At 39.1% G+C, this 22,778-nt stretch overlaps 1 protein-coding gene across 1 annotated transcript; it reads right to left on the bottom strand.

Moving 5' to 3' along the window:
• Positions 1 to 3,722: 3,722 nt before the first annotated feature.
• On the bottom strand, positions 3,723 to 16,843 carry CPO (carboxypeptidase O). The gene is made up of 11 exons (XM_048952676.1): positions 16,764 to 16,843; positions 13,792 to 13,867; positions 13,252 to 13,376; positions 10,710 to 10,824; positions 9,671 to 9,772; positions 8,807 to 8,911; positions 8,124 to 8,234; positions 6,869 to 6,959; positions 6,182 to 6,384; positions 5,166 to 5,250; positions 3,723 to 3,991 (listed from the first exon to the last, which is right to left on the bottom strand). The coding sequence occupies exons 1-11, from the start codon at positions 16,841 to 16,843 to the stop codon at positions 3,723 to 3,725; spliced, it is 1,362 nt and encodes a 453-aa protein (XP_048808633.1).
• Positions 16,844 to 22,778: the final 5,935 nt, after the last annotated feature.

Genomic DNA, 22,778 nt, shown 5'->3' with positions numbered 1-22,778 from the left:
CTAATTGTAATACTTTGAAACTTAGAATTATTTTTATCTTTGTTTTTACTCCCCTTCCAGCTTGGAGGTGGGGAAAGATAGCCTTGGTCAGCCATTTATGTAGAAGGAAGTCGTGTGTGGCTTGTCATCAAAGCAAGGGGCTCTGCTATATATATATTTTGTGTGTGTGTGTGTGTGTGTGTGTATGGTTTAGCTGAAAAAGTTAAGAAAACCAAGATTTAGATAAAATAATTAAAAAAAAAAAAAAAGCACAGAGAATGAGACAGAGCTTATCAGGACCATGAATACTTATGGATTGTATTTGGAGAGAAGTCAAGACCAGTTCCAGGGCACTTTGGTTTCCAGCTGAAACCTGACTGCCCCATCTGAAGCTGGTCCAGGTCTACTTTGAAAAAGAGTTCTGGCTACATAGATTTGAGGCACAAATGGTTAAGTCTTCTGTTCTTGAATATCAGTACATTTCCATCCGCAATAATGCCTGGAAAACACTGAGGCCATCTTTCTGTATTTCTGAGCAAGCCTGTACCAGGTAACAATGTGTCCAGTTTTGATCTACTGTATATTCTCAAGTATGAGGTCTTTGTTTAGACCCAGCCTCTGTTTTTCACTTGGAATAGAGCTTGCACCAAAGTGCAAGCATTTGGGTGGACTTCTGGGATGTAAGCAGTTTATCAGGAAATAACAACCAGGAAATAACTGTTCCCCTGTCATTTTCCCAACCCCTCCCAAGAAATATGAACCAACAGAGGTATTTTCACGCTCCCTTTAAAACTGCAGGTTTTTGATCTTTCATTATGTGTAGCGCTAAGAAATGAGGCTACATGCTTTCATTTAATAGTATAGTTCCCTCGTGATATCTTTCCTTAATGAGGACAGTGTTGCTAACTTGTTAGGAGCCTGAGGACTGTATAAAATTAACATAGCATGTAGGAGAAATTAACAGAGAGAGGAGTTCCTTGCCTGAAATTGAATGAGATCACTGATGGCCCTTTCTCTGAACTTTATCTTTATATTAAGGAATATTAATAAGGATAATACAGAACACTGTTACTCAAACCTAGGATGCCCTTGTTTTTATTCAATAACCAGAATGACCAAAAGTAATTAATCCTTCTTAATACCAATTATATCAGTAAAGTAAGCATGAGCTGGGTGTTTAACTATGAGGGAGAAAGAGGAGGGTCATGGGTCTTTACTGGGGAGAAATAACAATCAATAAAATAATCAGTTTTGTATGAGAAGTTCTGGTGTACTTCCATATGAGTTAAAACAGAAGACATATAATTACCTCAGTAGGATAAGACTGTTCTTCTGCTAAGAAATTAGAATGTGACTTTCTATACTTCATGGTAAAGTGAAACCAAGGAGTCAAGGTGATAAAAGAATGCAGGGGTGACAAAGCCAGGCAGAAGATTCATGAAGTAAGGGGAGTTTCAATACAGCCATAGTTTGTTTTTCTTTAAAGGTTTTCTTTGCAAAGCATGATTGACAAAATATACCCTTCCTGCAGTCATTTGTCAGCTGTGCATATCACCCTTCTACAATCACAAAAGATATGCAAAGATGTCTGCAATCTGGGAGGATTTGTGAAATATAGAGCCCATGTAATGTTAGTGAAGACCAATTTGCTGCAGCCTTGGCCTTTTAGTGATTTTTGACTTGCTTCTGCAACAATGGTTCCTAAAAGGGGACTAAATATTTGTTGTGGTACATCTCTGCTGCAGTGACAGTGGAAGTAATACCTCACTTTCACACCTTCTTTTGTGGTTTTACTATGGAAAATGAGTGGGTCATTGCTGACAGATCCAAGGAGCTGTATGCCCAGGGATGATCAGTGTGTTGACAGTAACAGGCATTCTTCTGGATAATGACTATTGCTAAATATGTATGTATATAATTTTTTTTTATAAAGTTTTTCTCTCTACTTCTGGTGAATTTTCTTGAGCGCTGGGAATCCCTTCAGCCCCTGCCTGGAAGTCCTGTGCAGTTGCCTCTTTCCCCACCTACTAGTGGTTATTCCAACAAGGGGAGCTGGTGAGGGACTAAATCACTCCACAGAGATCTGCTAGTTAACCTTGGGACACATTTGGTTGCATTTTACAGCTGCAAGTAACTTTATCAGAAAATACTGAGGATCAGCAAAACCAACTTCCTTCCTATGTCTTGAGGAGCCCAGGCTGTGCAAAGTCTCTGAATGCAGTAAAATGACCTTGGCCAGCAGTGGTTTTGTTCCAGTGCAGTCATGGGATGGCTCTGGTGCTTGGTGTCAGCCCAAGCTTGGGTTGGCTTTGTCAGTGTGAATGTGTGGACATTGGTCACCAGAGGGCATCACCTTCTGGTGCTGGCAGCATCCCTGGAGGGACTGAAGAGTTTCACTGCTGCTTGCCAGCAAAAGACTACGAAACACTAGGCATCAAAACTTACTTGCTTGGAGACAGCACATTGTGATGGACCAGATGGGCTTGTCTTGTTTCTTACAGTTCAAAAAACACAATATACAAACAAATGTAAAGGCCTACAAGTCACATCCTAAACTAAACATAAGTCTGGGGACTGATGCTCCTGTGGGGAGAAGTGCTAATTAGTGACACCTGTTACAGGGCTCAGCAACAGACGGGTCTTACTGTAAATGAGTGGTTGTTCTGGAAGGAATATACTCTGGGGAACCTGCAGGAGTTAAACAGATTTAACTACACTGATTGGTAATAATCTATGAACAATGACAGGAGCAAAGATTCAGGAGAAAAAAAAAGTTGTAAATTGTGCTTTGGAAAAGTGATTGCAGGGTTTTGCTTTCATGTCTTGAAGGGTATTGCGGTGAAGTGGTAGGCATTTTTCTCTTGCTGGCATTGAAAGGGAATTGGAGGAGGGAACGTTCCATGTTATGCTACATACAGTATATGAGATCTTAGTCAAGTCATAGTCTCTCTGTATTTTATAACTTGAGGTCAGCAACATTATAGTCCTCTTCACATTGTTTATCTGTGACTTTCGTATTGGAAGCTCTTGATGTATATTTGCCAACGCTAGCTTTCAAGTAGTCATTAAAAAAAAAAAAAACCAAGGATACGAACTAGGTGTTATCTACCCTGAAGTTGGAAAGATTTTGCTGAGAATCTGCAATCTCACTTTGAATTTTCATGTGGAAACTTGAAGTTTGCTTAAAAAAAAAAAAAAATTAATTCAGACCTTGTGTACGTTTTTTTCTCAGCTCTTCATTTTCTATTCAAATAAATAAGGCTTGGCTATTATAGGTAATTAATTTGTGAATGTATTTTGGGGATGTAGAGCTCCTAGATTCAAAAGCAGACAATACAGGTTTAGAATAGGTTTTCTCTATTTTACAGAATGCCTTGAACCTGGTAACGTCACCAGGATCAGGAGGTGGGGAGAACTGGATAGGGCAGCACTGTGGCTGACAGAAGGATCGCGTAGGTCCAAGTGTTCTTGAACACGCATTCGAAGAGCTTAAAGAGTAAAATAATGCTGTGTTTCTGTGTGTACTCAGGCTGGCTTCTTGTAGAACCAGCAAAATGAAGCTTGGGAAATTGCCACAGCTCTTCATCTTTACCTCCTTCCCTAAAATGTAATTATTAAAAATACAAGTGGATGCTTGTATTTTATGGGATGGGCTTTTATTGAAATACTTGACATTTAGTTCTGCTAATACCCCTTTGAAATGGCAAAAGTGCATTATGCCTTGCGGGGCTTTCTAATCCGTTTTAAGGAACAATCAGTGTAAGTACAGCAGTCAAGCAGAGGCTCAGGCCCAGGCTACCTGAGGTCAACATCATAGCCCCACCTGGGAAGTACTTCTGATCAACATAGTCGATAATAGTTGTCACAGCCAACATAGTCTCTTCACATGTGGGCTGGATCTGGTCAGCAGGTAAAATAAATCCATAAGTACCCTTGTCTCGCAGTTCAAATGTGTAGGAGAAAGGAATGCCAATCATGTGAGCCCAGTCCCGTGAGGAGCCTGAGTTACTGTCTGTGAATTTAAAAACAGAAGGGAGATGTAAGTATTAAGCACCATTCTTTGAAAATACTTCTTGCTGTAGTTAATGCAAGGTATACTATAATCCCTGAAGAAAGCAGTAATCATACATCACTGTGGCATGGAGAGCAGTTTTTCTAGGTGATGATGTTCTTACTTATCCTAAAAGTCTTGCATGAAGCTTCCTAAGAGAAACAGTTTTCCATAAGATGATATTGTAAAATAACAGGAAATGAATTCCATGAATTCTGTGTTTATAGCATTTTGCTGTGATTAGTGTTGAATACAAGGTGAATCGGCCACTCGTCTGTTCTGATGCTTCATTTCCAACATTGGCACTGTTTGGCACTTATTTGCCTATATGCATATTTTGCATAATTCTGCTAAAGCCTGAAAAAATTCTGGCTACTGTTGTTCATCTGCCTCGTGGATCTTTTCTCTAAATCATTTGCTGTAAGTAGAAACCCTGGTAAAATGCAGATTTAGGCAAGGACAAGTTACCTTATGTTTGCACCACATTGCTCATGCAGAAGGTGACTTGTGTGACCAGGGGACTGCCATTGACAGACAGTGTGAATATGCAAACCGTGGGCCCTGGAGCCAGCTACTTACTGTTCTGATGAAAAGATTGTTTTTACCAGGCAGCCCCTAGGGCCCTCGGGTCCTCAGTGTTAATACTGTCAGCTAATATCAGCTTTGAGGGCGCGTTCATAATATGTCCGTCCTGTTATTATAATGAGGCTGTAGCCAACATATTCCACACAGAAATGCAAGCAGCTGCAATGTGCTAATATCTGGTGGAGTGAGTGTAGACCTGATTGGGATTTTAATTTTTGCTTGACTCCAGTGAAGACAAATAGGAGTTCTGCTGCTGACTTCAGCAGGGTCAGAATGATCTATCACCAATCTCTTTCTGTCCCTTGTGATGTATCTGCGAGGAATTCATGTAAGAACTGGCTTCTGATCAATGCTTCCTTCCTTCCTGCAGTCAGCTTTAACGTACAATGTTATCTTGTATTCAAATGACTGCTCCTTCGCGATTTCACCGAACCAACCCATTAAACATTGCTCAAAGAGGAAACTCAGCAAAACAGCACTTATTGATGCCTGTGACATAAGAGTGGCTCTCTTTGAAAAACAGGGCAATCAAAGGGAAAAACAAACTTACATAAAATCAAAGAGGTTGATCCTACTTCATAACTGGTGCCATACTTTTCTGTCAGAGCAGCTGCTGCTGTCTGTGCAACATGCATCTGGAAAGTGAAAATGTATGAATGTTTTCTCCAATACCAGTAAATCTGGCAATTATTCTGTCTGCCAATTTTTTTCCAGCTTCAAGTTTACATGTAATCAGCTTCAAATTTTACTAGTATTAACTCAAGATGTTAAAGAAACCCTTTACAAATGTGTTTCTTGAGTGAAATGTTCTTCCTGTTTTTGAACGTAAATTTCATTTAAAATAAAAAGATGACAGCTGTTAGGTGAAGAAGGTATTTGTTTCTCTCTAGTGCAAGGGGTACTGCTTGTAGCAGTAATGATTTCTTACGCTTCTATTACCACAGACTGTCTCACCATCTTTAAAAACTAAATCATAGATTGACTGAATGACTTGTTTCATCTCTCTTATGAGGTTTGAGCCCAGTTCCTCATGCTCTTCGCTACTCCTGTGCAACAGCTACAGGAGTATTTGTGAATACTCATTTTATTGAACTTAAAACACTCAGAAATTGAAGCAGAGAAGTAATCAAAAAGTAGGTGCCTATTCTCCCGTTCTCTTGAATGCATTTGATTATCTCTTCTGGACACAACCATGTGCACATAATCTGCCAGCATTCTGAAGTGCAAATACATTGTTGCACGCAGCATTTGATTGCAAGCAGAACCTGATGCTCTTCACTTAGCTTGCACAGAAGTAACACTACCTGTAACAATTTTTCTGGATTTAAGATGGATTAGGATTCATTGGATTCATTCTGAGGCAAAGGGACTTGGCTGATACCACACGTACAACAGGTAGCCAAGAGAAATGAAAAGACCAGAACCCTACTCAAGGTAGATGAACATGCTAAAACCCTCAGATATTCCTCACATGAAGTTTTCTTTAAAGAAAATGCAACAGGGCAAATAGAGTTTTGCTGTGTGCAACCGCCTGTACTAGTGTAGAAGGTGAGTGGTTTGCCCTACCAGTTCTTCGTTGTTATATGGAGGTTCAGTTGTGGAACCATACGGAGTGAGGATGTACTGTCCATAGGAGTGAATTGTTAAGTAGCACAAAATGTCACTCTTCTTCCTTTCAATAAGCTGAACCACAGCTCTTGTCTCAGGTTCTGATTCTGGTCCAGTCCCACAGAAGATTTCACTGCTGCAGTTATAAGAAACACCAAGAGCTGGAAAAGAATATAAAAAGAGGACCAAATTAAAGGCATATAAACCTCTGTTCAGTGGAAGTTGACCTTGGAGTGTTAAAGTCTGTGTATGGGCAGGGAGCTAGAGGGGGGTGGCTGTGGGGTTGGGGGAGTAACCCTTTCCTCTCTTGACAGAAAATATAATTTGGACCTTGTGAAATATCTTGTGCACGCCTCCAGGCTGGACAAATAGTGGCTGTTAGTTGCATGGCTGCTAACACTGGTGGTGCTTTCACCTGCAGTGAATTGGAGGTATAGTTTCATAAGCTGTGATCCGCTTGCAAAAGGAGATGCCAGTCAAAAGTTGATGACAGTATTTTTACAAACCGGATTTTTATTTTTACATGTATCTTGATTGAAAAAAGGGATGAGTATTTCTATTGTATTGGACTTCATCTTATTTCAGAGCTTATCTATTTCTCCTGCTTTACGTTTATGTAGCTGACCTGAAATACTTGAAACTTACTGCCCCAGGAGGAATTGAAGTTTCGGTTCAGATCTGTCCCATAGCAGGTACCATTCATATGCGGAGAACGGTTTTTCCTCCACAAACGAGCCTGAACAAAAATAAGCTAATTATTAACTCTATAATCCAAGGGAACTAATAATAGTACACTGTTCAGACACCTTTGTTTTGGACCTCTGCATCTTGAGTAATTCTTACGTTGTAGGGAGCTCTATATTCAAGGATGATGAAACTTTCTACCTGCTGTAGAGAACTTATCTTCTACAGCCATGCTGACATCTTCCACAAACCTTCATGCATGTTGAAATGAGCCTCCTAAGGGTTTTCCGAAATCAGACATACTTGCCAATTTCTGTGGCACTGAACTGTTTCTACAGAGCTTTGCTCTTTTGGGAAAGGTATGAATATGCCTGTATCCCAAAGAGATGATAGCAGAACATACATTTAGTTCAGATGCAACTTTGTCATCTAAACTTGCTGCTCTTTGCTTCTCTGCTATGCTTGTACTCACTGCTACACCTGGCTCCCTGCAGAACTCCCTGCGATGCCTGTCTGAGCCTCCTGACTGAATTACTGATGTATCCAAGTACAGAGTGTGGCAGGCTCCATTGCTCCAAACCTTGCTGGGAAGCGTGCTGGAGATAGGAGGGTCCATGTGGCAGCAGGCTGAACCTTTTGGGCCACACTGAGGTCCTGTTTTAAAAAGATATTTATCCTGGGTTCAACTACCTGGAAGCATGATGAGTGTTGCTGGAGATCAGCATTTTTTTTTTTCATTATTCTCAGTACAAGAAAATTAAGATTACTTAGGAGAACACCTGTTTTTCAGAACCAGATCGCCTGTTATCTGACCAACTCTCCTCCTGTCCCATGCTGCGAAGATGCTTAGGTTCATCTGCTAGTTGAGGTATCTTGCAAAGCACAGCTGAGCCCTCCAGGCATGCTTAGCTCTGTCTTCCAAGCCCCAAGCTGTTAGCAGGGAAATGAGTCAATTTCCAGAATCCCAAATGGAGTGGATCCTATGGTTTTGACTTTCCATCTTCCCAAGGCTCTTGATATCTGCTAGGAATTTTTAGTTCTATGATCTTAAGTGACTTCTCTTTTACCAGAAGAAACAAAACCTCTGCAGTGAGAGGATTTGTGTAATGATCCTGTCACTGTTCTCTGTTTAAATATAATTGCTATGACTGTATTTAAAATTAAGCATATCGTACACATCTAAATTTGAGATCACTTTTGGATTTTTGTTACTTACTGTTTCCCAGGAATAGATATAACCATCAATATTGAGGACTGGTAGGATGTAGAGGTCCAGATTCTGAAGAAACTTTCTTATCTTTGGGTCAGATTCATAATTTTGCAGAATCTGAAAAGGGAGGGAGGGGGGGAAATAGCTGGAATGAGCTAGTTCAGAACCATCTTCAAAGAATCACTCGCTCTTGGATATCACTGTGGCACCCAAGATCTGCTGGATCCCTAGTTATATTGTCTACATGCATTTTGTATGGATGTGGTCTTGCAGGAATGAAAGCTGCATGATACCTTCGGCACTGTAAGCCAAACACCTTTAGTATAAGCAGAACATTGCTATACCACATCTTAGGGCTGTTTTTAATTCCAGGAGGGCTGTGACTTTGTGGTGTAGAGCAGCTAGATCCAAAAGTCGCTGTAAAAAATGGAGAGATTGTTGACTAGTTTAGTGGCTTTGGAATCAGTTCAGATGAAGGAAGCAGTACACTAACAGATATTATTCCATATCTCATCTCAAACTGTGGTTTGAAATTAGATCTCCACAGGTTTCTGTATAATTAGAAATGCTGAAAATAATATTTAAGCAGGGAAAGAATAATGCTTTGGACCACTATAGAGGAAGAACTGAATTATCCAAAACAATCCATGGTGGTTTTTTATTATTTAAGTGGTAAAGGTAGGACTCACTTCTTTCACAAACCACTGGCAGAAGGCAGGTGTGATCCACTCCCTGGCATGAATCCCACAGTCCATCCAAATAATCTTTTTGGTTCTATCTGATGGTTGACTGATCTGAGAAAGTGTAAAAATGGTCACTTGGAAATGTAATATTACAAGAAATTAGTCTAGCCTAATATAGGGGGGGAAAAGAATGTTTTTTTGATATACTGTTGAATTATCTAAGATAATTATTATTACAGATGTCATTATGACAAGCTCTCCTTCCTAATAACCCTGTATCTTAAGTACCTCAGAACGAGAGTCTTAATCTGAGTAGATGTTTCAATAAAATAGTCCCTTCTTCATTTATCTTAGTCATTCACAGGACTTACTGTTCTTACACTGAGATTCTTTTTCTAGAAGGGGAATCACAAAAAGACAAGGAATCTAACTTTACTCAGTAATAAGAGCATATTAGACAATAACTCATCTAGTTATTAAGACCACAGTTTTTGCTAGAGTTTCTAGCAGGAGTATCATGGCATACTTTTGGACAAAACATTTCATGCTATGAAAAGTAGTAAAAACAGTGAAACAAAACTTTTGATCCTCACACAGCTGTTTTCAAGTTATTTTCAGCGTGATTTGTATTTCTAAATAAGATTCCTATTGAATTGATTGTTTTCAGTACAAAATAGCAATAATGAGGTTATAGCAATGGTGCATATGAGTGTTTGGAAAGCTTCCTCCACTGTAGAGGAGTAAAACCATCTCTTGTTTCAATGAACTGGGATTTGGACTATCTTAATGATCTGCATCCTGTCTTCTCCATGTACTTCTATACTTACATAAAGCTACCTTTTATTTATCTTAGTATAATTCCTGTCTTACCTGCAGGTAATAGATTTCTCGATTCTCAACGGTTTCCCCCAGGTAGTGCTGAGTCACCAGCTCACTGTTGCTCTTCTGGATCTGAGCCATCCATGTATAAATCTGAAACAGCCACAGAGAACTCCTGGGGCAAAGGGGAGTTTCCATCTCTTACCCACCTCCATTTCCAGATTAAAGCATTTTCTTTTGCTTAGGCAAACATTTTCCATTGTTAAGCTGTGATATCAAACTGTTTTATCACTTGACTCTCACAGAAGGAGTTTTACTTGTCTGTGAGCGAAAACATGCTCCCCCTCACTTAGGTGTTCATTGCAATACGAAACTGATCATATGTAATGGGCAGGTTCAGTGAGATTCATAAAGTATCTTTTTGTTGTCTTCACTGAATACGGAACCTATCAAATCTCCAAAACAGCTTTACTGTGTTTTCTGTATTTTCCACATGTTAGTTCAGCAGGAATCTCATGGTACTTCAATGGGTAGCCTTGAGAATATTAATGAGGATGATTCTGCTCTCTTGCTTTTATCACAAAGCTGGGAGAAAGGATGCCACTGAGCTCTCCTTTGTCCACCTTTATCCACATGATGCTATTCTCCTCTTCTCTTCCTCACTGGGATGCCAGAGACAAATGTTCATTACACTTTACATTTGGTTCAGCACCAAATATACCAGGACTTCAATGAGTAAATATTGAAGATTATGATAAGGCATAATTAGGTAGAAACATAGGAAACTAATCAACTGAATCCCAGAATACTGCTGGCAAAATAATATGGCTGCTTCAAGCAGAGCATTTAGGTGTTGGCCAGGAAGGAATTGAGGAATTGATCAAAATCAGTGGCTAATACATGATCAATTCAGCCAGGCCAGGATTCTAGACAAAGTACCAAAGTTGGTGCTGATCCTTCAGAAAAGACCCTTAAAACCAGAAAGAGCTTTGGTGAACCCGGTAGAGTAGTCCCTGCAAGCACAGAGTTTATTTCCTTGTATATACAAAATAGCAACAAAGAGAACAAACTGATATAGTTTCTTCTTTACCTCTTCCATTGGATGATACTGGGTATAGTTGTAATTTTCTGGGATCTGCTTGTGACTGCTTGTGTCTTTCGGTGTGCTCTGATCCACAAGTTCCTGCACGTCGTGTATTAGGATTCTGAGGGGAGGCAAAAGGGGGAGATAAAGAAAACAATTGCTAACAATTACTGGAGAGCTGTAGTGGCACGTGCACTGCATTGCATTCATAAATAAAAAGATTTAGACCTTTATGTTGTCGGCTGCCTGGCAAAATCATCACCAACAGCAAAATGGTTACCTTCATGAAGGAGGAAGTTAAAAGTACAGAAGTCTTTGTTGGATTTTTATAAATAAAGTAATTTTAGCAGATTTTTTTTGTTTTGTTTTAAGGTTAACTATTAAAAAAAAAAAAGTTGAAGACTTTCCTTTACAGATTCTATTCATGGGCAAACCTTTAATATTTGGGAAAGGCAGTGGGGAAAGTGGGAAAATGTTAAGATTAGTTCTTTCCTTGTGTTATAGTAGAACCATTTTCATTTTGCAAAACTTCAAGTACGTACTTGTCATGTTTTGAAAAATCACAACAAAAACCTTTTGTTTACAAGGCTTTTCTCATTTTTTTTTTTTTAACTACAAATTAATTCAGAAATGAGTGTTGCATAGGTCTAACTCCCTGACCAAAGGAGTCAATAAAACCTTTTTCCTAGCTTCAGAGAACATTGGATCAGACACTGCGCTTTCTCACTGAGAGCAGCTCCTTGCAACACAGGTTCAAACTGTGCTTGTTGCAAATACTTGTGATAAGACAATTGCAAGGGTAGCCTAAACGTGATTTCAGGTACTGTAAGTGCAAATAGGATATTCTGCTGACACCAAACATCAACCAGCACTTCTGTAAACCGCAAATATAACCTTTTAGTGTGTGGCTACAGCTCACTTTCTCTTTGGGCCTTGATATTTGTATCTAATCTTCAAATTAAAATTTAGCTGCACAAATTGCTGTGAACTGAAACTACATTCAAAATGCCTTACCAAAGCTCTGGAGAACAAAAATCTCAGCATCTGACACGCTTAGAATATTGATGTCCTGATTACAATTTGTCATTTATGACTCTATCGTTATTCATCTAACTGTCAGTTACCTTCCTCGCATGTCAGTTACCTTCTGGAAGATGTTTTCTTGCTTTGTTACAGGAACTTTAACTATAGCATTGTCTTATTCCTTATCCATTCCCCTCAGCAATACAAAGACAAACTTCTGCTTGACTTCTCAATTACTGATTTTTTCTTTAGTACTCTACAGAAGGTCAGTACAGTTGTGGCTCCAATCCTCACTCCCAACACACACACAAAAATATTAAGATGTTAACTTCTGATTTAGTATTTAGATTTCAAGTAGATTAAACTGAAATCATTAGAAAATTAAGGACCTTGATATAAATAAGAAGTTCACTATCTTGTAGAATGTCATCTAGGTCCTGAATACCTAAACTTGATGCTAGATCATTCATACTGGCTTTCACCTCCAATCTCTCCTTAACTGGTTGTCAGGGCATCACACTTATTAAAGAATTTGTTAGGATATCAAGTTCAGCTCTAACCCTAAACAACTCTGAAGTGACTAGCTTACCTTTCACATGGGTAAATGAAAGTCTGTGTTTGTAGGCTGCTAGTCATCAGTTCTGAATTACTTCAGGATTATTTATATGGGATACTGTTTACTTGAAAAAGCTAGCTCAGAATGAGACTGTGAGGAATAGATCATATTTATTCCATTTTAACACTCTTTGTATCTGAATTAGATTTTCTATTGGAAGCGAAAGTGTGGCTGTTAGCAAAGATGTGTTGCTGGACAGGTGATAAAGCATCTGGGGGCCATTTGCAGAAGTGACTGATCTCAATTCTATGTGCTGTGGGGACCAGTCACTGGGATCTTTGGTCCAGGCTGGGATTTCTGTTGCACTCAGTGGTGCCCGAAATTTGCACGTGCCTGGGCAAAAGGCAGAGGAAGAACAGTTAGGAAGCCTGCAGCTTTGAAGAAATTGCCTAAATATATCCCTCTGAAATGGCTCTTCAATAAACCAGTAAGCAACAAAAGGCAGGGAATAGAAATGGAGAGCTACAGACTCTGGCTCTCTGCTGTAAACCTTTGAGCTCTCCAAAACTGGGAGGAACCTGTGTCCCAGTATCCATCCTTTCTAAGAAGAAAGCATACTCCTGTCAGTAGTGGTTGTACCAAGCTTTGACTTCAGACAGACGGTCTGAGTTGTGTATCTGAGAGCCACTCTGCCACTGAGGAGGCAACAGCAGGGAATGACAGACTCGGCTGTCCCAGATCCCAGCTCCAAATTCCCAGTCCAGGCTAGTTGGAAGATTAAATAGGACGAAGGGGAATGTGGTTATAAAGCTGTTCATTGGGCAATTCAAAAGGAGTTGGAAACACCTGAAGAAAGATTGGGTCCTCTCTTTATTTGCTGACTGTTCTTTGGAAAGGGTTTGGTCGTTCTCGGGTGGCAATGAAGATTGCTAGAGTCAGCCCTTCCTACCAGGAAATGAGAGATCATACTTGTAAGAGATCATATGCTGATCTAAGCTGTCCTTCACCTCCTGCACCAGAGGAGCTGGAACTCTTATGTGCAGATCTTCTCCAGCCCAGATGTCTTCAGGCAGCAGGGGCTTCCACAAATCCAGCTGGGCATAGGAGAAAAAAGAAATGCACTATTTAAGATCTGCTTTCAGAATAAGAAAATAAGATGGAGTAGTTGCATATTAGAGAAAATATAGTTTCCTAATTCCTTTTGTGACTCTTCTCAAGCCATCTCCTTACAGAGCATGCTGCAGAGACTTAATGTTTTCATTGCCTCAGGCACCATTGATAAGGAACAACACCTTCAGAGAGCCATGCAAGGAAAGTAGCTTCTCCCCATAAATTCCTTCATCAAGTCAAAGGATAATTCAGCCCTACTTTACGAAATAATCTTAGGTAAAGCTTTTTCAAGTTTTTCATCTTCATTCCTTCTTTCCTGCCAAACTTACTTACAAAACTGTTTTACAAGCCAAGACCCCCCCACAGCCTTTTTGGGCACACCTGGTTATTCATACTCACCAGTAAAGTGCTGCAAAGCTGCTGGAGATGCTGGACTTGCTGAAGTGTTTCTGGCACAATATGTAAAACCTGATCCCTGGACATTAAAAAGAGAAACAAGATCAGTTTCAGTATCTGTTGAAGTATCCACGAATCCCATCAATCAGAAGGAGATATTTTATTACGTGGAATGACAGAGCATGTAACCGGGTGGTGTTCTAACAGAAGTGTGCCTGAATGATGAATTCCTGGGAAGTTTTAGCTGCAAATGGGACTGTGTGAAGTCAGTTTTCTGTTGGTGGGGTGTTAGGTTAATTCTGCTTCCTGCTGATTTCATTCCCTTATTCATCATATCAGCTTCATTGAAGCCAATTGTGTACGTTAGGCTAGTGTGTGTTTCTACCTTTGCAGGACGAATGCCAAAGCAAGATCGCTGGTTAAAAACATTTTTCTACCCCCTATTCAGGAATTATTCAATTACTTCAAATAGGCTTTGTGCTTTGCTGATCTGCTTTAGCATGCAAAAAAGTTAAATAGCCTCCATGCGCAAATGATGCTGATTGACTGAGATGTTTACAAGCTACTTGCCATGAGAACAACCAGTTTATTTCACAAATAGTGAATAGAGTGTTCTCCAGAATTACATGATTTTACTTATATTTTTTTTCTGCTATTTGCAGTACAATGTTAGTCATGTTTTTTTTTTTCTGGAAAATGCATACAAATCCAGTACTTGGGAATATATTTTCATTAGGCTTCATGAAATGTCCATTTACTGAAGACTTAAGAGCAAATTAAAATGTTTGGAAATAGAGAAAACAAATCTGTATGCACTCTTTAGAGAAATAATTGCAATTTTTTTTTTATTATATTTTTTCTACTGTTTATTCAGACCAACTTTTCAGGTCAGATAGCAAATGTGATATTTCTAATGAGGAATGGATTTTGTTGACTGCATTACTCAGAGGTGCTCTTATTTTTTAGTATCTAGTAACCACTGTTTCACAGTTGTCTTCAGTGACTTTGTTGGGCTCTGGTTCCTTTACAAATCATGTACAAAAAAATAACATTTTACATTTTTAAGTGTGTTACAGAAACTTTTGTTGCAGAAGCCTTGCATGCTCAATCATTATGATCATCAATGTAATATCTTTTCATCATTTGAATTGCAACTGCTATTGTTTGTATTTCCATATGCAGCCGTTCAATTATCAGCTTAATATACAGAAATATAGAATTTACAGCTCATTCACATTATTCACTGAAGAGTATGGGGGATTTTTGTTCAGACTTTTCTTCAGAATGTCTCCTTTGCAGGTGGACATAGAACTTGGTAGTTAGAACAAGCTATTCACTACTGGTTCAGGAAATGCTGCTAGTGTATGGCATCTTCATCTATGGGGCAAAATGACTATGTTTGCACTGCTAACAATTTGATAAGACAGCCATGATATCGTTGCAGTAGAACCTTGTAGGATAGATAAAAATCTTTGTTGGGAGAATAAACATCTCAGCTGCAGTTCAGAGTTTATTCTCTCCAAATGCCTGGGCTTGCTTTGCTCTTTGTCAGGAAGGGAAACAATATCCTGTAATATCTTTCTATCCTCATTGACATTATGTCTTAATTACACCAAATGAAAGAAATGCCAGACCATCAGATTGCTGCCAGATGGCTAGCTCTTATTTACTGATAAACCTTTTACAATAGCCAGTGTGGAGACAGATAATTTTTAATAGTACACTAAGATTAGAAAGCACGCACTCTTTTATGATTGTGGACTGGGATTCTTAGTGCAGAAGTGCAAAGTCATCCCATTTGACCATGCAAGGACAACAGTTTTTTAAAGTGCTGCAGTTAAGCTTTCTTACCAAATTAAAGGGTCATTCTTAGTACAAGCTACATTTCCTAGGATGTTCACAGATCAGATGATCTAGATATTTAATCTAAGTTGTTGCACAGAACAAATGACAACAAAAATGTTAGCTGTGCTGGGCTTTAACAGTTGCTTCATCTTTGTGCAGGTACTGCTAGCCCAAAGTCCCAATGACTGTTCTGTTCAACGCGATTTTAAATCCCGTGCAAGTACTCAACAGGTCCACACCTGGGTAGCAATTAAAAACAAAGATGAACACTTACATTATCTAGCATCCATCAAATTCCACCAAGTGAAATTGACAGCCTCTGAGTAATTAAAGATTGACCAGGGAATATAATTAATCTAGAAGTATTAAGCATAGGGCTGCTTTCTTTGTTGACTTTAGAAAATTCCATTTATAAAGTTATACGTGGATAGCTGGCCTCCATACTTTGTGCCCCTCCTGCAACCCGTGAGTGCTGTAAAGACAGAGTTAAGTATCACTCTATGTAAAATGGAGGCTGAACAGAGCAGAACTATTCAGATAGGTGAAAGTATAATTTTATATCACCTATCTCCTAGGAAGCAGATTTGAGAACGGAGATTGTAGCATACTTTTCCAAAACATTTGTCTATTAGAAAAAGCAACAACCTCATTTTGTGAACATCTTTGGATGAATGTTGTCTGGACTGTTTAATTAGCATTTTTTGTTGTTGTTGCAGACTTCCAACAAGGTTTCAGTATCTGAGCTGCTTTTGAAACACCATCTTTTCACACAACCACATACTTCTTTTATTAGTAGGTCTAATTTTGCTCAACCATTTTGTACTCAGCATCTGATATCAGATGTTCCTTCCAGGAACTTTTTAAAGAGGGTCAGCCAAATGATTTTCAGCAAATGGAAGTAGAGAGGTGTATTGCAGGGACATTTTGCATCTCCTGCAGTTGTCTTTGTTGGCTTGCATTAACACGCTCTTTCTTAATTTCTCACCTTTTTGTTTTCTTCCCAGATCTTACAAACTTAAGGATTAATAAGCCTCTCTCCATGTTCATTTCCAAACTGCAATTGTCATTTTTACACGGTTCTTGAGAAAATTAGAACGTGCACAATTATTCGTAACCCTCTTCACACTCACCCGTCATATTGCAGTTTCAAGCTGAATTTTCCAGGAATTAGAATCCCCAGACAAACAGCCATCCTAAGAAAAAGCGACATCTTTGTTCAGAGGACACGGGATAGATGAAGATAGATTCGGACTGAACACTTGATTTGCACAATTATCATATACAGCCAGACCTGCCCTTATTCAATCATTAACTTCACTTTGTAATGTTGAACTTTTTATTAATTCTGAAAGCTGTGTGTTCTACACCCCAAACTACAAGAGTATATACGTAGCAACATTCCCAGTGAAGCATTTGCTTCTCTGCAGAGCTACTCTCAACAAGTTCTTCTGTATACATATTTGGGATTGCCCTGACCCAAGTGCAACACCTGGCACTGGCCTTGTTGCTCATTCAATTCACATGGGTCCATTTTTCCTTGTCTCTGGATGGTGCCCCTTCCCTCTGTTGTGTCAATTGCAGCACTCAGCTTGGTGTCATCAGCAAATTTGTCAGGGGTACACTTGATCCCACTGTCTATGTCTTTGATAAAGATGCTGAGGAGCAGGACTGATCTCTGGGGAACACCGCTCACTACAGGCCTCCACCAGCACATAGAGCCATTGACCACAACCCTCTGGCTGTGACCATCCAACCAGTTCTTTATTCACCTAATAGTCCAGCCTTCATATCTCTCCAATTTAGATACAAGGATGTGGTGTGGGACTATGTCAAAGATCTTGCGCAAGTCCAGGTATGCAATATGAATTGTTCTTCCTCAGTCCACCAATGCTGTTACTTCATCACAGAAGGTTGCCAGGTTTGTCAGATGCAATCTGCCCTTGGCAAAGCCTTGCTGGCAGTCTCAGATCACCTCCTCGTGTTGCATGTGCCTTAACATCTCTTTCAGAAGGATCTGCTCCATGATCTTTCTGGGAACAGATTTGAGGCTCACTGGCCAGCAGTTCTCCAGGTCTTCCTTTCTCCCTTTCTTAAAAATAGGAGTGATGTTTCTCTTTTTCTAGTCACTAGAGAGTTCACCTGGATGCCACAACTTTTCAAATACGGTGGAGTGTGGCTTGGCAACCACATCAGGACCCAGAGATGCCTGTAAGAATTACAGGGAGCACTGGTAAAATAAGTTCCATCCTTGCTGTCTTCCTGTGTTTGTGTTTCTGTGGAACAGTTTCCTGACCTTTTAACTGCAATTCTGTCACTCAGAGAGCCAAAAAGAAGATACAAAAGAAATAACCAACATTCCTTTAAAAAGGAAGGAGAAGGATGTCAGTGTTATATAAAATATATTCTCTTGGGCTGGGTCAGTTTCAAGCCACAGTCTACTCATTGTACACAGATGAAAAGTATTTTGATGTACTCAAAAATTTGGACAGTAAGCACCCCAAAAATTTCATTTCTCATTCAGTTCATATGTCAAGTGTAAGTCATTGGATTTCTTCCTTACTAGAATACAGTTAGACATATAGCACAATTCTATAGAAAAAAACTTTTTCACTCAGCTTCCCTCTGGAATGAAAGCCTTCCCATTGTTATTTAATGCAGCATGCTGCATGGATTTGGAATGAGGAGAGTCCAGTAAGTCAGTTTGTTCATGTGTATATGCTGTAGACTTTGACTGTTAAATGGTATCCTTCTCAGCAATTCTGGTAAGTCCTCAGCAAGCTGAAGTCCTCTTACATTACTGCCAAGGCTGTCATCAAGGAAACAGGCAGCAGAGCCAATCAGTTTAACTCAGAAGTGTGTTCTTACAAAACCAGGCTGCAAGGAAGAGAAGAAAATGCTCTTCTTCATAAATTATACCAGATCTTGGTTTTTGTCCCGTAGCATGACTTGCCTGATCCTGAAAACAATGAATGTTTTCCTCCTATGCAGATATTCAACACACAGTGTCTTCCAGAATGACTGGAATAGATCTATCTTAAAAAAGATTAGAGGCAGCTTCATTTGTGAAGGAATCAGAAAAACAAACTCATGTAGGAAAACCACGTTCAGTACTGATGGTAAGGACCTTTGCTCAGATAACTTTTCTTGTGCTTCCTCTGTCTTCAGTGTTGCTGTATGAGATAGACCAATATTTTGAAGTATTTTTCTGTGGTGTTGCTTTTTCTGTTTTACCAGAACCGGCTTTGAATGGGGTTCAAACCCTTAACAGGAACAGAAAACCATGAATTAAGAAAAATAGAGGCATAAAGGAGGGGAAAAAATGGCTTCATAGTTTTTTTGTTTTTTTTTTTTTCTCTTACAAAAAATGGCCCAAATCATGATTGTGCTGAAATTCAACTTCACCCCAAAGCTTACACCTTCTTTCTGAAAGAACAAACTCTTTGTTCTATGGTGAAAACATTACTTCTCTGACTCCAAACAGTTATTAGGATAGATAAGGTCATTTTGCTTATTGGGCATAGGATTCAGAGTAAATGACAGTTGCTTGCTAGGTCTTTGATTCAAATTCCTTTGAAGTCTAGTTGATTTTAATGGGCTTTAGATGAAAGTCCTGTATAATCAGGGACAGTACTGGCTGGTTTCTAAAAAAAAATAGGCTTTTTGGGGGGAGTTTGGCGCAAGGTTTATTCTTGGAAGAGGATACTTAATTTTGTACTTGATGTTCAGCTTGCAAGAAGCACAGCTAGATTCAGAATAAAAGCCATTAGAGATGTTATTCTGCCCCTGATGTAGAAGTATGTTGGGACAAACAGTGTCAACAAGCCTATTGCTCTCTCGGGCATAAATAATGTCTGTCTCAGTAATAAAGTCTGTTCTTTGGTCAGGTTCTTACTGGCAGCTGTTTATCTTTCCAGCAAATATGGAATGCAGATTAATTCGTTTATACTCTTCTGGAAAACTGTGTATGACAAGGCATGGGGCACTCTGAGAAGAGGAAAGGTCATATGCATATGGCTATGTGAAATCATGTAGTGTCCTTTCTTCCAAACAAATTTGCTTTGCAGATCTTGCATGTGTTCTTCCTAGAGCTCCCAAGTGCTTTTTCAGCATCAGTTTAGCCTCTCAACTCCCCCCTCAACAAGTAAATATTATTTCCACTACTTATAAGACTAAGGAAAAAAGAGGAAAAATGTGAGTCCCCAGGGTGACATAGGAACATTGCTGCAGAGCCAGGAATAGAACTCTGATCTCCTGATTCCCTATCTGGTGCTTCTTTAAATATATGGCCATCTGCTCTCCTATTGGAAGTATAGGTACTATATGCTGACTCCAACAAGCTGGCTACTAAGCCTGTTGGTTCATCTTGTTTTTTTTGTTTTGTTTTATCCCATACTGATATCATCACAAGCTAAGCTTTTGGCCTGGTGTCAAAGTGATTTCCAGTGTTTGAATGATTTGACCTGCTTGTTATTGTTTTACCCTTGCACCACACATATGCTTGGCTGTTTGTGACTTATCTGCATACCGTCTGTTTAGCGACAGCCACAAGCTAGAACTGTTTTGTTGAAAAGTCCCATACTGAAACATACCATCTTTTGAACAGCTATCATATAGTGCTGAGTTCAATCCTGGTTGCTGCTTGCTGCCAGATTTTCTCCTGAGCTGCCTGTAACTTTCAAGGATGGGAATTTTAAGAAGAAAAGCAATCTTACACACTTGTATCTCTCCACAAACATCAGCTTACCACATCAAGCTTTCCCAGTTTCACGACTAGCTTCCATGCTGACTCTGTCTGGACTAAACCCAAACTAGAACTAGACAGATTTCAACATGATTTTTTTCTTTTAAATTGTCACCTTAATTCTGAGGGGGAAAAAAAAAAAAAAAATCCAGTAAATCTTCTCTCATGGCTTCAAAAAGCTTACGGTATATCTTCGAGTCAGAATCATCACTAAGCAGGGTCAGTACAGTAGCATGCTGACTAATGTGCCTTAAATCCTAGTCTTCTGCTTTGGTATAGGGGGTTGGGTAACTCAGCTGTTTTACTAAAATCCTCTGTTTATCACTGTGACTTTACTTTGAGGAAGCACGCATTGAATTGATAGTTCTGTTTGCCATTGACTTAGAGAGTAACTATACAGTATCTCCTTTTTCTGAGAGTATTGAAAGATATTTCTCTGTCTTTCTGAGTAACATTCCAAATATTTCAGTGCAGTACATTGTTTGTTCTACAATTCAAACCAGTATGCGAAGTCTTCAGCTTTCTAGCTTTGTTAGAGAGTTTTCTGGAAGTTTTTTAGAGTTTGTTCTGATTTAACAGCACTAGCAGTTCTCAGACCTCATCTCCAACCATAATATTATTGTGGATGAGAACGTAGTGGAAACAGTTCTCTCTCTCTGAGATGACACAGCAAACACCCCATTAACCTTGCATTTGGTATTTTAAAGTACTTTTAGAAAAGATTCCAGCCAACGTACAATAGATTAGAATGACATTACTAGGAAACCATAAAAGTAATTCCTCTAAGTCAACCGTAAGTGTCTGCCAGATCATCTGCTGACATAGGAAACTTGAGCTTTAGCTCAGCAAAACTGCTTTGACAATTGGTTTGTGATCTAATAGTTTCAAGACATGTATATTTCCAAATACTTTCAAAGATTATTCAGTTGTTTTTACTGCAGTTATACACAAATATGTTTTGAACCAAAACTAGGAATTTGAGTGTATTGTATGTGAAATAACACCTATCTTTTCTCCATAAGTCCTATGATATAGTTTGTAGACAGCTTTGTTGTCTCACAAGAGCGTCGAGTACTCATTCCGTAAGCAGTTCCTTATGGAAGGCAGCTGAAGCACACTGGCAAGGTCTGTGTTGCTTTAATGAGGCTGGCAGAGCAGCTTCCTTAGATACCGTTTTCCTTAACCAGGATATTATTAGTAAATTGCCTTTCCTTAATGGCAGTTGGGCTGGGTGGTTATTTTGCCTTCATCTTCTAGACAGCAAAATGTCACTGCTAAGGAACCTTTAGCTGATCCTTCATAAAAGGATCTGAATTCAAGGAAATGTTTTACAAGAAACAGGCAACAAGTATTGTTGTTTCAGTTCTTGGTGATATGGGCAATCCCTCCCTACAAGGGCTTGTGCACAAAATCCTGCAGTCCTTTGTGTAAACACCATTTGGAAATTAATCTGAATAAGGACTGTGCAGTTTAACTTAAAACAAAAGCAACCAAACAACTTGTAGTGTATTACAAGTGCAGTGGTAAACTATTGAACTTCAAATCTATGCTTACAAGCTGGCTGCAAAAAACTGCCCTTTTAGTTTGAAAAAAGGAAAGACTCTTACTGACAGGTTTTTGTGTCTGAATTTGCTGTTATAAAGACCAGCTAGATTTTCACACTCACCTTGTCCAGCCCTGAAATCTTTCGCTCATAAGAGTAACTACTCTTCTAGACATGATTAGATCTTATGATCTCAAAGGTATTGTTTTAGGGCAAAATGATTTTTCAGAGGTGCTTGGTTCTGTAATGGCTTTCTGAGTGAGCAACAATTAGGCAAGAATCTTTGATTCTGTAAAGATGCAAAACTTATTGTAAAAATTTTGTTGTCAAAGAACTGTGGTTTGTTTTGATGAGACCTTTTTAAAGATGTCATGTAGGTCTATCTTGCTCTCTTTTTTTTGAACACAGTAATTATTTTTGTAAGTAAATAAACCAGTATTACTTTATTACTACTTGCAGAACTGCAGAAGACAGCACATAAGCCTCTATTACTGCTTAATGGTTAAAAAATGAGCTTACTGCACTGCGTTCTAGAATTACCAGCATCCTTTTTAATGAGTTCTATTACAAGCCCTAAAATATTGTATGAACTATTTAAACATGCCATAAATTATTAAGTGCAAATAGCCTTGCATACAATTTCTTAGACCCAAACAATATATACTATATTTGCTTTAAGTTAGGTAGCTTTTGCAGCTATGAAACATTTTCCCATTAACCTTTGGCCTTAGTTCCAATAACAGTGATACCCATACTGCCTTTTCTGTTCATTAGCAGCACCACCAAGCATCACGGGATTGCTAGCACGCACGCAGTTATACGTGTCTGTGCAAGGTGAAGAGTACTGCAGACTCCTTAACC

The sequence above is a fragment of the Lagopus muta genome, chromosome 8, assembly GCF_023343835.1.
Source record: "Lagopus muta isolate bLagMut1 chromosome 8, bLagMut1 primary, whole genome shotgun sequence".
NCBI classification, from domain to species: domain Eukaryota; kingdom Metazoa; phylum Chordata; class Aves; order Galliformes; family Phasianidae; genus Lagopus; species Lagopus muta.
This window is presented reverse-complemented; position numbering and strand designations above follow the sequence as displayed.